The sequence below is a fragment of the Plecotus auritus genome, assembly GCF_963455305.1.
Source record: "Plecotus auritus genome assembly, chromosome: 4".
NCBI classification, from domain to species: Eukaryota; Metazoa; Chordata; class Mammalia; order Chiroptera; family Vespertilionidae; genus Plecotus; species Plecotus auritus.
In genome coordinates this window covers 142,181,649-142,197,914 of record NC_137775.1, presented here as the reverse complement: position 1 = coordinate 142,197,914, position 16,266 = coordinate 142,181,649, and the positions used below count along the sequence as shown (strand labels likewise).

At 45.5% G+C, this 16,266-nt stretch overlaps 1 protein-coding gene across 1 annotated transcript in view; it reads right to left on the bottom strand.

Annotated features, from left to right (window-relative positions):
- The window catches only part of CNTNAP2 (contactin associated protein 2), a 1,915,008-nt gene that overhangs the window by 91,333 nt on the left and 1,807,409 nt on the right, over positions 1-16,266 (bottom strand). The window contains exon 21 of the mRNA XM_080666270.1: positions 3,909-4,002. Within this exon, the coding sequence (XP_080522396.1) occupies positions 3,909-4,002 (94 nt within the window). The remainder of the gene's footprint in view (positions 1-3,908; positions 4,003-16,266) is intronic.

Here is a 16,266-nt window from a genome sequence, read left to right as displayed (position 1 = left end):
CGCTGCCCACTCTCAGTGGCCGCCCCCCCCAGGACTGGGGCACTCTGGCGGGACTGAGAGGACTGGGCGCTGCCATCTTGTGGCAATGAGCGCTTCCATCTTTGTGACAGAGTGACAGTTAATTTGCATATTACCCTTTTATTAGATAGGAGATATATACATATATATATATATATGTATATATATATATGTATACGTATATATGTATATATGTATATATATATTTTTTAACTGGGCAGACCTAAGTAGACACTTCTGCAGAGAGACATACAAATGGCCAAGAGAGATATGAAAAGATGCTCAATGTCACTAATCATCAGAGAGATGCAAATTAAAATGACAATGAGGGTGCAAATACCCTAGATAATAAAGAGGTAATATGCAAATTGACCCTCACGCCCTCGCATCACAAGATGGCCGCCCCCAAGTCATCACAAGATGGCTGTCCCCATGTTGTCACAAGATGCCCGCCCCATGTTGTCACAAGATAGCCACCCCAACATCATCACATGATGGCTGCCACAAGATGGCTGCCCCATGTCATCACAAGATGGCCACCCCCACATTGTCACAAGATGGCTGGCAGGGGAGGGCAGTTGGTGGTGACCAGGCCTGCAGGGGAGGGCAGTTAGGTGTCAATCAGGCTGGCAGGGGAGTGGTTATGGGGCGATCAGGGTGGCAGGCAGGCAAGTGGTTAGGAGCCAGCAGTCCCAGATTGTGAGAGGGATGTCCTCTCCAATCTGGGAGCCTCAGGGGATGTCTGGGCCTAAACCGGCAGTCAGACATCCCCCGAGGGGTCCCAGATTGGAGAGGGTGCAGACTGGGCTGAGGGACATCCCCCCCCCCAACAGTGCACAAAGTTCATGCACCAGGCCTCTAGTATTAGTTTAAAAAGAAAAAACACACTTCCTCTCCGAGAGATAACAACCTGCATGTAGGCATTTGTGTCCCCAGCTTGTGAGAGAACCCAGACTCTTAGAGGTTCAAGAACGTGCCCAAGAGTTCAGTTTAACAAGAGGCAGAGCCTGGATTCAAATATCATTAGCTGCTGTGAACTGAATGTTTGTGTTCCCCCAAACCCATATGCTCACATCCTAACCCCCAGAGGATGACATTAGGATGTAGGACCTTTGGGAGGCAATTAGATCATGAGGGTGGAGCTCTCATGAATGAAATTAATGCCCTTATAATAAGGGAGGTGAGAAAGCTCGCTTTCCCTCTGTCCACCATGTGAAGGTACAATGAGAAGATGGCTGTCTGTCTGCAAACTAGGAAGCAGTTCCTCACCAGACACCTGCTCTACTGGCACCTTGATCTTGGACTTCCCAGCCTTCAGACTGTGAGCAATTAATTTCTGTTGTTTAAGCCACCCTGCCTATGGTATTCTGTTATAGCAGCCTGACTAAGACACCAATGCTGCCTGATTTCAGAGATGACATTCTTTCAACTTCATGACTACCAAATACTGCTTTGAGAAAAACCAGATCATAGGACATATGAGAAGTGCACATCTTCTTCTGTATTAACTCTCTTGATTATATTAGCAGCAGCATCCATACCCTTGCATGCTGTAGTATACTTCTATGATGATATTCATTATGTTTCTTTCCCCTTTTAGTCTTTATTAATTCAACAAATATTTATTTGCTCCTTGTTAGGAGAACGTAGGGGCTATGAGACACTGTTTTGGTCTGCAAGGAGCTCATGGGCTGGTGCAGATGAGCCAATCACTGCTAGATGTCATCGTTTGGGGGCCCCTGGCAGCATCCTAACTTGCTGTCATGTGTATGATGCCATCTCCATCTTGGGACTATGGACTTCCTTACAATTCTTTACACTACTCATTGCCACACATAGTTAGTTTACACACACAGTACAATTTTCCTTTGGTGGAAATAAATCCCTGGGTGTCACACTCAGATATTTGAGGTTTGTGTTATGCTTTTAGGTTGGCACAGTTTTACAGCACAGTAGATTCTTAGTTACAGAAGACATTACCTTTGTGATGTTGTTTAGGACCTTGAATGTCTTAGCCACATTGCATAGGTAATTATGACAAAGTATGACTTTCATCATGTGACCTGAAATACTGATGAACCAGAGATTTTCATTTATAGTGAGGGAATCTAGCAATCCCCCAATAGTCCTGTCAAAACTTGACTTTGTGAGCTTCATGAAGCAAGACAGTCTATTGTTTTAGGTATGTTCATGGTAGATATTACTCTAGGAGAGTCATAGTGTATATAATGTCTTTATGACTATCCTAGTCTCATAATGTAGAGTTTGATGGAATTAAAGATCAATGGCCATGAAGGAACACATTATATTTTCAAATGTTCTTGACTGAGTTGTGGGAATGCATATGGCGGCATTTGGACACTCGCCAATATCTCAGGTTATTTGCCTTGTGAATGCCAGGGATCTACCTCACTGAATGGCCACTTCCTGTTCCTAATTAATGATATCACTTGACTTTCAGCTGCAGCCCTTCTGGACCTTGACCCTTAATGACAAGTTCTTTTAATCTGCCCAAGACCACATATCAGTTGAGTAACTTTGGCAAGGTGACCTCCCACAGTTTTGGTTTCCTCATCTGTAAAATGAGGATAATTCACTGGATTGTTGGGACATTTAATGTTCATATTTATACATGTAAAATGTTTATATGATGCCTAAAACATTGTAAGTGGTCAGTGAAGTTTAGCCATCATTCCCTTTCCTCTCCTATCCACTCACTGAGCCATTGTCACCACCACCCCTGTCCCATGCCTTTTCCTCTGTGGTCTCACATACAACTCTGCTTGCCTGTTATTTTGCCTGGCATGTTCCTGGTTCTAAGTCTGGGGATACTTTTTGCTCTTGGCCCTTCTCTGGCATGAGATGTAGGGCTTATCCCTCGACTAGTCACCCTCCTCTGCCCAAGTCGTCGTCTTTTTTTTTTTTTTTTCTTCTCATTTCTAAGTCAACTATCACAGAGATTATATTAGAAGCATAGACCAAGGTACCTGACTATCTGGGTTCAAGGTTTGGTTCCATTTATTAAGTAGGGCAAGTTATTTAACCTCTCAGTCTTGCCACCTGTAAAATGGAGATAATAATCTTGATTATCTTATGGAATTGCTACAGAGATTAAATGAGTTCATATATCAAAAGTGCTTAAAATGGAGTTGGGTCTGCAATAAGTCCTATGTTATTGTGTATATTATTGTTATTTTTATTATAGGTTGGGTCCCCTATTCTCTTATTAGCTGTTCCTCCCACCCCCATTTTTAAAAAAATGAATGTCTTTTATGATTAATACCATCCTCACCACCACTATCCACTGGACATAGAGCCAACCTCCTCCTTGGCCAGCACATTATCCACTATCTTACTACTTCCATCTTGGGTTCATAATATACATTCTCATAGTAAAAAATCCATTGGCTTAATAATTTAAAAATACCTAGTCAATCATATCAATATTTTAGTCTGTATAGCACTGATTGATAGTAAAGAAAAGGGCAAGAATGACTCATAAAGCCACAATCACACACAGGGGAGGCTGTTCTTTCACAATTTTCCAATTCCTATTGGCCTTCTAATTTGCAAATAGTATCAGGTGACCTATTTTCAGGAGTGAGAGGAAGAAAGAGTCACATTGATATGCTTAGAATAAAAAAAGTTAATTTAAATATTGTTAGCAGGCAGAGGTCTTTAAGGAACTAATGAACGCATTCTAAATACTAGTAAAGAAGCCAGGAGCAGACACTTGATTTTAGTTGTGTTTTAGTGTGTGCCACACACCAAATAACACTGATTCCAAATATCATTGACTTGGACACCCCAATCACCAACCACAATCTGTTTAAAAGGGGAACTAGCAGCTTTAGAATATAGGATGTGAGCAATTTGCCCCAAATTCTTACCTATAACTTTTCCTAGGAAGAGCGACTTGGGAGAGTTGAACAGTGTGTCAGATGAGCTTGGCAGGTGGTAACTCACAGAAGGATAATGATCCAGCTGCAGGAAGGAAAAAGAATCACTTTTAGAAGAATGCCACTATCTTGCACTGGACTCAAATCTTCCTGGTGGGATAACATCACTCTTTGAACCTTGGTTTCGAGATATCGTGTTTCCTTAGAAGTTTGACTGTTTCTTCATAGCTCTTTGAAAGCAATGTGAACTTGGTAAGTGAAAACCCTTTATGAACTGTTCTACAGTTTATGCATATATCCTGTGGATAATTTACCCCCTGGATTACGATCCTTGCTCATTTAATTGGGATAAAATCTGCTTGATCAAATCTCCAGTACTGATTTCTGAGATAGAAAATGCTACATCAATAGCAATAAATTTTGTTTAGGATCCTCTTACTGTCCCCCTTTTTTCACCCTTTTGTACTACCAGCTTATAGACCAATATTGATCTTCAGAACATATATATTCAAATATGAATATGAATATATATTTTATATCCTATATAATAAAGAGGTAATGTGCAAATTGACCATCACTCCAACACACAAGTTGGCTGCCCCCATGTGGTCAAAAATGGCCGCCCCCATGTGGACACAAGATGGCCACCACAAGATGGCCACAGGGGAGGGCAGTTGTGGGTGATCAGGCCAGCAGGGGAGGGCTGTTGGGAGGGACCAGGTCTGCAAGGGAGGGCAGTTGGGGGTGATCAGGCCTATAGGGGAGGGCAGTTGGGGGGGACCCAGGCCTGCAGGGGAGGGCAGTTGGGGGCAACCAGGCCTGCAGGGGAGGGCAGTTGGGGGCAACCAGACCTGCAGGGAGGGCAGATGGGAGGGACAAGGCCTGCAGGGGAGGTCATTTGGGGGTGACCATGCCAGCAGGGAGGGCAGTTGGTGGTGACCAGGCCTGCAGGGGAGGACAGTTAGGGGTGACCAGGTCAGTAGGAGAGGGCAGTTAGGGGCAATCAGGCTGGCAGGGGAGGGCAGTTAGAGGTGACTGGGCCAGCCGAGGAGGGCAGTTGGGGGTGACTAGGCCTGCAGGGTAGGACAGTTAGGGGCAACCAGGCTGGCAAGGGAGGGCAGTTATTGGTGACTGGGCCAGCAGGGGAGGGCAGTTGGGGGTGACTAGGCCTGCAGGGTAGGACAGTTAGGGGTGACCAGGCTGGCAGGGGAGGGCAGTTAGGGGCAATTGGGCCAGCAGGGGAGTAGTTAGGCATCGATCAGGCTGGCAGGGGTGTGGTTAGGGGGTGATCAGGCTGGCAGGCAATAGCAGTTAGGGGCAATCAGAGGCAGGAAGGTGAGCAGTTGGGAGCCAGCAGTCCTGGATTGTTAGAGGGCAGGCTGCGCTGACTGGAGAGGGTACAGACTGGACTGAGGGACACCCCCCCCCTGTGCACAAATTTCGTGCACTGGGCCTCTAGTACAAATATATATTCAAATGTTGAGGTTCAGGTTGGGTAAACATACATAGTTGTCTTGCTTATCAAAATGAGGGTAACTTCTCCTTTCTACCACAGGGCAGGTGAGTTGGCCACAGAGAAGGGGAGGAGGAAGCCAATGGAAACAGCTTTCATTGTTGGGGGTGTGAGCAATGCACATTTCTCACTACACTTTCCATGCGTAAAGTACCAATGAGGCTGTCCTAGAATCACAGGACTTGTCCTTTGTGTCCCTATGTTGCTTTTCCTGCCTTAAAAAACCAATACAGTCTAATTGTGTTTCCCCAAAGATGAGCTCCTAGAGCAGCCGTGGGCAAACTATGGCCAGCGGGCCGGATCCGGCCTGTTCGGCTGTTCTATCCGGCCCACGGAGCAGAAAGAGCGAAGGGTTCTCTTGCTCTCCCCTCCGCTCCTTTACTTTGAATTTATATTAGTTCACACAAACACTCCATCCATGCTTTTGTTCCGGCCCTCCGGTCCAGTTTAAGAACCCATTGTGGCCCTCGAGTCAAAAAGTTTGCCCACCCCTGTCCTAGAGCCTTCAGTGCTTCTTTATATGCACCTGTGAAAAACTTCCTTTGTAACTTTTCCTTTTCTCTGAAGAGAGTTTAATACCTGAGGAAGAAAGCATGAGGGAGGGGGTGCATCAGAAGAAAAACCTGGGTCACTGTCCAGCACAGGCATTCCCGTGGGAACAGTGTACAACAAGCAAATTGCTGAAGCTGCCAGCGCAGACTCCAGGAACTAAATCCACTCCCAGGTCCTGGCTAGCAAGGGCTAAGGTGGGCAAAGATGCAGGAAACCAGCCTGCTCTGGGGACCAGAGGGTGGCTGGCAAGTGTGGGAGGAAGGGAGCTAACTCTCTCCCTCTGTTTACTAGAAACCTACAGGACATTGAGAAAGTCAAGTGAAGAGTCAAGGAGTCACACATCTCAGGAATTTGGGGAGTTCGGACCTGCAGAACTGTAAGTCTTTGTGCCTGGGTATTTGGTAATATTGTAACTAAAGTCCAAAAACTACCAGTAAAGCAAACACTGGAATGTTCAACTGTAATTTTTAAAAAATTTATCTTTATTGTTGAAAGTATTACAGATGTCCTTGACTATAATTTTGAAAAGTTAAAAAAATAATTTTAAGTGCCTCCTTAACAAAGCATTTTATTCTGGTCAGAAAATCTTAAATATTTGAAGTTGTTTCTTTGGAGCAAGGCGATTCTGTTTTGTTTTTTTGTTTGTCTCTCCTGCCAAATATTAGGAGCTGCTTTGGCTCCATCTAGTGGCACCCATGGGTAACTGCTGCTGTCCCTCCACCCATTTCTATTACCTGTTGTAAAAAAAGCTAACAGCAAAAGGCTAATGTAACTAATAGGCGATTATATAATGCATCACAGTGATGATCTCCCCTTAAGTACTTCTTATAATTTAATCTATCCTGTTAAAAAACTGAAAAATTATACAAACAACATATGCTCATTAAAGAAAAATAATATAGATTTGCAGAAAAAAAACAGCTGGTGATAATGTTAATTTTTATTTTTTTGGCAATAGGATGAATTTATTGTGAAAGACTTGTAATTCTGACTTATACAGTATTGTTGCAAATATACAAATTTAAAAATAAAGCGATGTTAATTTTTATTTATTTATTTTTAAAATATATTTTATTGATTTGTTACAGAGAGGAAGAAAGAGGGATAGAGAGTTAGAAACATCAATGGGAGAGAAACATCGATCAGCTGCCTCTTGCACACCTCCTACTGGGGATGTGCCCGCAACCAAGGTACATGCCCTTGACTGGAATTGAACCTGGGACCCTTCAGTCCGCAGGCCGACGCTCTATCCACTGAGCCAAACCAGTTAGGGCAGCGATGTTAATTTTTAAATGTATTTGAACATTCTTTCAAGTTTTTACAAAAATTGGATGAAACTCAACTACACATATTGCTTTGCATTTGCTTTTCATTATTTAATGATCTATAATAATAAAAGTGTAATATGCTAATTAGACTGGACAGCCAAAAGACCTTCCGGACATCATTTTGGACGTCCTTCCAGATGAAGCAGTGGCAGTGAGGGCCGAGGCAGAGGCAATTAGGGGTGATCAGGCAGGCAGGCAAGCAGTTAGGGGCAATCAGGGGAGGCAGGCTGAGTGGTTAGGGGTGGTCAGGCAGGCAGGCGAGTGGTTAGGGGCGATCAGGCCAGCAGACGAGTGGTTAGGGGAGATCAGGCAGGCAGAGTGGTTAGAGGCAATCAGGCAGGAAGGCAGAGTGGTAAGGGGCGATCAGGCAGGCAGGCAAGCAGTTAGAGGTGATCAGGCAGGCAAGCAGAGGCGGTTAGGGGTGATCAGGCAGGCAGGTGAGTGATTGGGGTGATCAGGCAGGCAGGCAGAGGTGGTTAGGGGTGATCAGGCAGGCAGGCGAGCAGTTAAGGGTGATCAGGCAGGCAGGCAGAGTGGTTAGGAGCAATCAGGCAGAATAATTAGGGGTGATCAGGCTGGCAGGTAGGCGAGTGGTTAGGAGCCAGCAGATTGTGAGAGGGATGTCTGACTGCCAGTTTGGGCCCTGTGGGATCGGGCCTAAATCGGCAGTCGGACATCCCCTGAGGGGTCCCAGATTGCAAGAGGGTGCAGGTCGGGCTGAGGGACCCCCCCCCCCCCCTCCCATGCACAAATTTTGTGTGCCAGGCCTCTAGTGTATTATAAAACCACTTCTGTGTCAATACATGTACAACTAAAGCATCATTTGAAATTATTAATGACTGGTACTCCATGTTATGAATATATAGTCCACAATCTTCAAAAAACATCAAATTTCTATATTTGGACTTTTAGATTTCTTATGTCTCCAGGCCTAGTACAGTGCTAAGCACATTATAGGTCCTCAATAAAAATGTGTTGACATTTGTTTGTGTAGCTCTTCAAGCAATGGGCACATAAGTGAAGTCAGTCCTCAGGTGTGGTCTGACCCACACTATGGAAATACCTTCCTTTTCCTGAACTGTTTCTATGGATCCAGACCAGACAGACTTGGCTATTTGGAGGCCATTTTATATTATTTGTACTGAGCTCACAGTAAAATAAAACTCCTAGTTTGTCTCCACAGGGTTACTTCCAGCTCTTCCCCTTCCTCACTTTATGCAATTGATGAACCAAAGACTAGAATTTACACATTGATATATATTAAATTTTTGTTTTGCAGCAACAGTTTTTTTGATTCTTGATTCTGTTATCACTGACACTTGCCTGCTTTTCATTTACCTGTAAATACCCTGAACACACCCAAGTCTTATGAAATTATCAATGATAGTTGACATACATCATTATATTAGTTCAGGTATATGCCCAGTGACCAGACATTGTATTTATATAAACTTCATAAGTGAGCACCCCAATAAATCCTGCACCCATCCACCACCACACCTAGTTATTAGAATATTATTGACTATATTATCTATGCTGTATTTTATATCCCCATGACTATTCTGTAACAACCAATTTGTATTTCTTAATCCCTTCACCTTTTTCACCAATGTCCCCCTCCAATCTGGCAACTAACAAAAAGTTCTTTGTATTTATGAGTCTGTTTCTGTTCTGCTTATTCATTTTATTTGTAGTTTCAATTGTTGGTACTTTAGATATGTATTTATCGCCATTTTATTGTTCATATTTTTAATCTTCTCTTTCTTAAAGAAGACCCTTTAACTTACACATTATACTGGTTTGGTAGTGGAACTTCTTTCGTTTTTTTTTTTGTTTTTTTTTTTTTTGTGTGTCTCCATTAATTTTAAATGATACTTTGCAGGGTAGACTAATCTTGGTTGTAGGTTCTTGCTTTTCATCACTTTGAGTATTTCTATAAAGTTTCTTTTGAGAAATCAGGTGATAGTCTTATGGGAGCTCCCTTGTAGGTAATTAACTGCTTTTCTTTTGCTGCTTTTAAGATTTTCTGTTTGTCTTTAACCTTTTGCATTTCAATCATGATGTGTGTTGGTGTGGGCTTCTGTGGGTTCATCTTATTTGGGACTCGGTGCTTCCTGGATTTGTATGTCTGTTTCCTTCACAAAGTTAGGGAAATTTTCTGTCATTATTTTTTCAATAGGTTTTCAATTTCTTGCTCTCTCTCTTCTCCTAGCAACCCCATGACGTGAACATTGGTATACTTGAAGTTGTCCCAGAGGCTCCTTATGCTATCTTCAATTTTTTTAGATTCCTTTTTCTTTTTGCTATTCTGATTGGGTGTTTTGCTTTCTTATATTTCAAATTGCTGATTTGATTCTTAGCTTTACCTACTCTGCTGTTGATTCCCTGTAAATTATTCTTTATTTCAGTTAGTGTATCCTGCATTTCTGACTGGTTCATTTTTATGATGCTGAGGTCCTCTTTAAGTTCCTTGAGCATCCTTATAACCAGTTTTTTGAATTCTGCATCTAATAGATTGTTTGTCTTCATTTTGTTTAGCTCTTTTTCTGGAGTGGTTTTTTTAAAAAATCTTAACCCAAAGATATTTTTCCATTGATCTCCAGAGAGAGTGGAAGGGAGGGGGAGAGTCAGAGAGAGAGAAACCGATGTGAGAGAGACACTTGGATTGGCCGCCTCCCACATACACCCCGACCATGGCCAAGGCTTGAGCTTTCAACCAAGGTACATGCCCTTGACTGGAATTGAACCTGGGACCCTTCAGAATGCAGGCTGATGCTCTATCCACTGAGCAAAACTGGCTAGGGCTGGGCCACGTTTCTTTGTCTCCTCATTTTGGCTGCCTCCCTGTGTTTATTTCTATGTATTAGATAGAATGGCTATATCTCCCAGGCAAGGTAGTGTGGCCTAATGCAATAGGTGTCCTATAGGGTCTAGTGGCACAGCCTCCCTGATCACCCCATTTGGGCACTCGAGGTGCACCCCCTGTGTGGGCTGTACACTCTCCTATTGTAATTGAGTCTTGATTGCTGTTGGCACCTCGATGGGAGAGATTTACTCAGGCTGATCAGCTGCAAGGACTGGCTATAATCACTGACCACTGACCTCTGACCACCTTGGAGGATCAGCTGTGCAGGGGCCCACTGCACAGAGCAGGGCTCTGGTACCCAGTGAGTCTGCCCCTTCTGCTTGTGGAGGTGGTTGGGTGGTGGTGCTTTTACTAGTATGTGGTCTGGAACTGTCCACTAGGTGTGCTGACTCTGGGACCCCTGGGAGGTGCAGGCAACATCTGCCACTGCCTGTGTTCTGCCTGGGGCCACCTGGCATGAGTGATCTGTGGATGGCTGCTACTTGTGTTGGCCTTAGATGTGCCCAAGAGAGGCCAATCTGTGAACTGAGGATGGCTGTTACTAGTGCCAGGCCTGGGGCCACTTAGCAAGATGTATGGGGCTCACTGAGGCCAGATGTTGTTTGTTTGAAGTTTTTAGGAAAATCTGAAGCATAAGTCAAGACAGGCCATTCCTATGGTAAAGCCACTGGAAACAGGTTGGGTAGGCCAGAAAGTTGGGTGGGCCACCGCCTCACGGAATCACCAAGGCGAGGCAAACAGTGTGAGCCAAGTTGATGGAGTCTCAGATATGGTGCCCATCTACCAGATCTGTAGGTGAAGGGATCAGAAAAGGGACAATGGCCTCTGGCAGCACTTTTTTCTGGGAGAAAGGTGCCCCTGATGCCAAACAGTTCCTCCCTGTATGTCTCTGGTACCTTTTAAGCTGCTGTCCCCATGCTGGAGCCCAGAGGGAGTGAGTCCGAGTAAGTCCATGTGTGGGGCCCTTTAAGAGGAACTGCCTGGGACTCCAGCAGCCTCTGTCTTCCTCAGCTTCAATCCCTGCTGGTTTTTACTGCCAAAGGTTATGGGGACTTTTCTTCCTGGCACTGGAACCCTGGGATGGGGTTGCTCCTTTCTCCTCATGGGTAACCTACACCTTTTCCTTCACTAGGAGACAAGAATCTGTGCTTCTTTACTCCTTCAGTCTTAACCTTTTCCCTGCTTTGTGTCCAGGGTGGGGGGTGCAGGTGGGATTGTGGGGAGAGGCTGAGTTCAAGTGCAGAGCACAGTGGGAAAGGGAAAAGGAGCTCTGGGACATGGCATACATACGTGATTAAATTAAGGATCTGAGAGAAGGAGTTTATCCTGGATTATCTGGGCTGAGCCGGGAATGCAGGTGACTTCTAGAAGGTGAAAAAAGGCAAAGAGCCTCCACAAGGAGCCAGCCATGCCAATACTTTCATCAACACGGCAATACTAATTTTGGGCATCTGGCCTCTAGAACTGTAAAATAAATTGGTGGTGTTTTAAGCCCTTGAATTTGTTACAGCAGCAATGGAAAAATAATACAAGAAATTAAAAAACACACACCACTATGCAATAGAAAAATGACCAGACCAGACATCCACTTCTCCCAAGATCGTTTCCCTAATAACAACTTTCATCTTGATCCGTTCTTCCTGGCTCCCACATGAAAAATATAAAATGCCCAGTTACTGGATTGCCCTGGTCCCTGAGACCACCCAATCCAGAAGACAGCCCGCTCTCCTGCATCCTCCCAGCACAGGCCCATCCTAAAATAAGCTCTTTCCCATCCCTGTCCTTGGTATGTGAGTCTGTGTCAAAAATCAGGCCCTAACTGCACCCTTTCATATATGCTCTATGATAAGCACGGATTCCTCTCATCTCTTTTAAAGTGAGCACAGCATGAAACTTTCTCAGTAGAGGGCACTGGAGGGACACTGCAGGAGGAAGGGGCTTCTGGAAATTTCCAGTGCTGGCTTCGGGGAGGGGGGATGTAGGGGATCTACCAAGAGTGTGAGGGCATCCTGTGGAGCCTGCCTTTGCCACAGGCACACAGCGTGATCCCTCTGTGATCCAATAGCCTGGTGACAAGACTCTCAACTGGAAACTGGAGATCCTGTGCAGCTGTGATGTGGCCCTTGTGCTCCAAAGGCCTCTTATCTCCCATTGCACACACACAACACACATCCACACACGCACACACACAAACATGCACACACACACACACACACACACACACACACACACACACACACACACACACGGCTGCTGAGCTCCTGCTTCCCCAACTGCACTCTGGAGGGTGGCCTTTTGCTGGCCCAACAACTCCAGACCGGCTCCAGCCTGGCCACTTCGGAACCTCTCTGCTCTCTGGGGGGCTGAACAAGCACAGCCCTTCTTTGATCCTCACGTGGGTGCTCTCTCTCTAAGGGGTTCCCTACAGCGGTCGCCAACCGGTGGTCCGCAGATCACTGGTGGTTCGTGAGGTCCAAAAGGTTGGCGACCGCTGCCCTAGAAGACTCCACAGGGGCTTTCTTAGGTCTTAGAATTTCCCTTTATCGCAGTTAATTCTTACACCTACCATCCCAAGTTCAACCTGTTGTGTGGTTTCTATCTCCTGATTGGACTCAGATAGGAAAAGAGGAAGCATGTATTGAGCAACTACTGTGTACAAGGTTTGTGCCAGGCTTTTCACATCTTACTGAACAGACATCAAATAGCAGTTCTCTGCTTTACCATCACAAAAAGTGCCCAAAGTCAGAAAGAGAGTAAGAGGCAGAATTGACTAACCTGTACATCTGGCTACAAGGTGACAGTCTCTAACCTAGCCCAGCCCTTTCAACTCAGGAAGGGAGACGATCAGCTGCATTTGAAATATTGACTCTGAAAAGAGAAAATGCATCCAATCGGATCAGGCAAGACAAGCTCAACCTGAAAAGCCTGAGGACACGTCACATTGTGTCATCTCACTTGTATTGCCATGGTTGAGTGGGATAATTTCAAGGTAATTTCTTTGGGGTCCAGGTGAGCTATTTTGCTGTACATTTAGCTGGTAGTCACTCCCCTGGCAGTCAGAGCCTGTGCAATAGAGGCTCATTAAAATTAAAGACTGTGACTCTGTGTGCCCCAGGACAACCTTCAGGGAACACTAATTTGTTCAACAGATGCTATTAAGTTGTTAAAAGCATACTGGTTCAGGCTGGGGCTCCTGTCTCACGCAGAATTAGAGCTTTAGTGTCCGTTCAGGTATTATTGTGTGACTTCAGTTCACTTCCATTTTTAAGCCACAATTGGCCTTGGCAGAGTTTGAAAGGATTTCGTCAATCTGTTTATGTTTGGGGGTGAAATGGAGAAAGTGGGGGAGGAACAGAGAAGAAAGACCTAAGCAGCATGGGTGACCTCTCACCACCAGAGGAGCACATCTGAGAAGGGGCATGAAATATTGCCAGGAGGGGCTCTAGACAAGGGCCTGAGAGTTCTTGCCTCCTTTCTGAATCCTTAATTGTAGGGAATACTTGGAGTTAGCTCAGAGACATTGAATTTGGAATATACCATCTTGATGAATATTATACTCTAAGTTGAAGCTCAAAGGTTAGATATGAATAAAGCCAAAGCAAAGAGGTGTTAGGGATGAGAAACAAAGACTCGCTTGTCTCAACCATTACCCATCTCTGCTTATCCCTTCTAACCTGAAACTCTGTAGACTTTACAGGAGACCGCAGCCTTCTCTCCCACTTTACTTTCCAGCCCACCTGGGGGTCCATAGCTGGGGGTCCCCACAAGCCTCAGGCCATTCACACCTGAGAACTGGAAGGAGCAGGAGCCCACCCAGCACCAAAGGTCAGTCCTCTAAATGTTTTCCACTTCTTCCCAACTCCAACTCAACCTGTTCTCATTAATGCAGAGGACACAGGATAAACTTAGAGGCGTGTGGGAGAAAAAAATTCATTATGGGTCTGCCACCAGTTATGGAGTTGCAGCCTGTCCCTTTGCTGAACAGTGACTGTGAGGACAAGGGCCACAGCCCTTTCCCTGTCCTTCTCCAAGAGCTAGTGCAGGGCCTGCTGTGCACCTGCTTATGGAACTGTGAGCAGTGGGCTGGGCAGACCGAGAGGAAATACACCGGAGGTCAGAGCCCAGATACTGCACTTCTCCTCTGGACTCTGGGCTGTTTCTTTTCTGCAGCTGTATCTAGTAAACCTCCTGATCCACTGAGGACCCACATGAAATAGGCCAGTACCATCTCCATCTTAGCTGCTTACTTAACAATTATTAAATGAGTCTGCACTGGCTAAGCCACACTGGTGTGTACGTGTGTGTGTGTGTGTGTGTGTGTGTGTGTGTGTGTGTGTGTGTGTGTTATGGAAACACTAGCTTTCACTTCCCTGTCCTTCTCCAAGAGCTAGCACAGAACTTCTAGTCTAGAAAAGAGCTCCATGGATGATCTAATTGATGGAAGCCCATATAATTTTATGACCATTTGGTTGGGTGAGTGAGCCCAACTCCATACTAAAAATTGCAGAAGGACTGATGGCTAACTTGAGACCCTGAATGTTAATGTTATGGAATGCTCCCATTACTGCTGGATCTTTGAGTTTGGCATAACCCATTCCTGGGACCATATGGCATCACTGTAGGGGACAGCATGCCAACCTCTTCCCAGCCTATGGTGCCCAGCCATAGGGCCCTCCATACAATTCCAAGAGTGACCAAGGATGCAGACAGTAGGTCACAATCTGGGAGGTCACACCACCTTCCACCTTAGTTTGTTGCTGGCCTAAGCTGCTCATAAACCTTATTGGCTGATAGATATATTTAAGGAAAAGAAAGAGGGAGAAACCAAGATGGTGGCATAGGTAAACACCTAAACTGCTGCCTCGCACAACAATTTCAAAACTACAACTAAAAGACAAAACAGACATCATCCAGAACCACAGGAAGGCTGGCTGAGTGGAAATTCTATGACTAGAAGGAAAGAGAAAAGCACACTGAGACTCACAGGAGCTCTGGAAGGCAGAGGTATGGAGGCACGCTTGTGGAGAGGGATGGCAACTGAGTACGCGGTGGGCTTTCTCAATTAGGAGGGAGACAAAAGCTCCCGACAGCTCTGAACTCCAGTTCTGGGCAAGACTCTGGGGACCCAGACTCATACGGGGAGAAACTGGAGTGTCGGGCAGTGGGCGAAACTCGAGGGCAGCTTTCTCTCAGAAGTGCTCACAGAGATTACCACAGGACACTGAGAACCAGGGGCCTCTTAGGGCAGGGCTGACGGGAAGCCATCGCTGTTTGCCCCGCCCTGTGATCCTGCCCCACAAGGCCATAGCTGTTTGCTCCGCCATGAGACTCTGCCCCATCCAAGCTGAGCGCAGAGGCTTTTGCATATGAATGGCCTGATCCTTTGAATTTTAAACTTACCTACAGCTGAGTCAGTGAGACCCAAAACGTCCAAAAGAAGGCCCAAGGCTCCACAGCAGCTTGCATTGCTTCACAGCTTGGCCTCATCTGGGCACCTCCAAAACCCAAACAAAGAAGAGAAATCTGCAGATCTCTCTGTAGCTCCTGCTGGGTGGCCTCAGGCAGAGGCTAAATTAGCACCTCCTTGGAGATCCAAGAGCCAGTGTACCCAGGGATCAGAGTGGGACCATCCAGATTACAACTCCTCAGATCCATAAGGGACACACACTCAGGGGGAAGACTCAGGGAGCACCAAAGACCCACTGAAGCAAGTCTTGTCTCATAAGGGTGTCTCCAGCACAGAAGTTCTCCCATAGTAGACACAGCTGATCCTCACAGCCAATTAGCCTGGAGGTCAATTCCCCCAGTGATACCAACAACAATCAAGGCTTAACTACAACAAGACTATGCACATAGCCCACAAAGGGGTGCACCAAAAGTGTCCACCTCAGGTAACTGGGGAGGCTGATCCACTGGGCCCTATAGGACACCTAGCACACAAAGCCACTCTATCAACTCAGGGAAGCAACCAAAATGCGGAGACAAAGAAATAGGTCACAAATGAAAGAAATGGAGGAAAGCAAATGACTGGATATAGAGTTCAAAACCATGGTTATAAGGTTTTTCAAGAATTTTCTAGAAAAGGCCGAT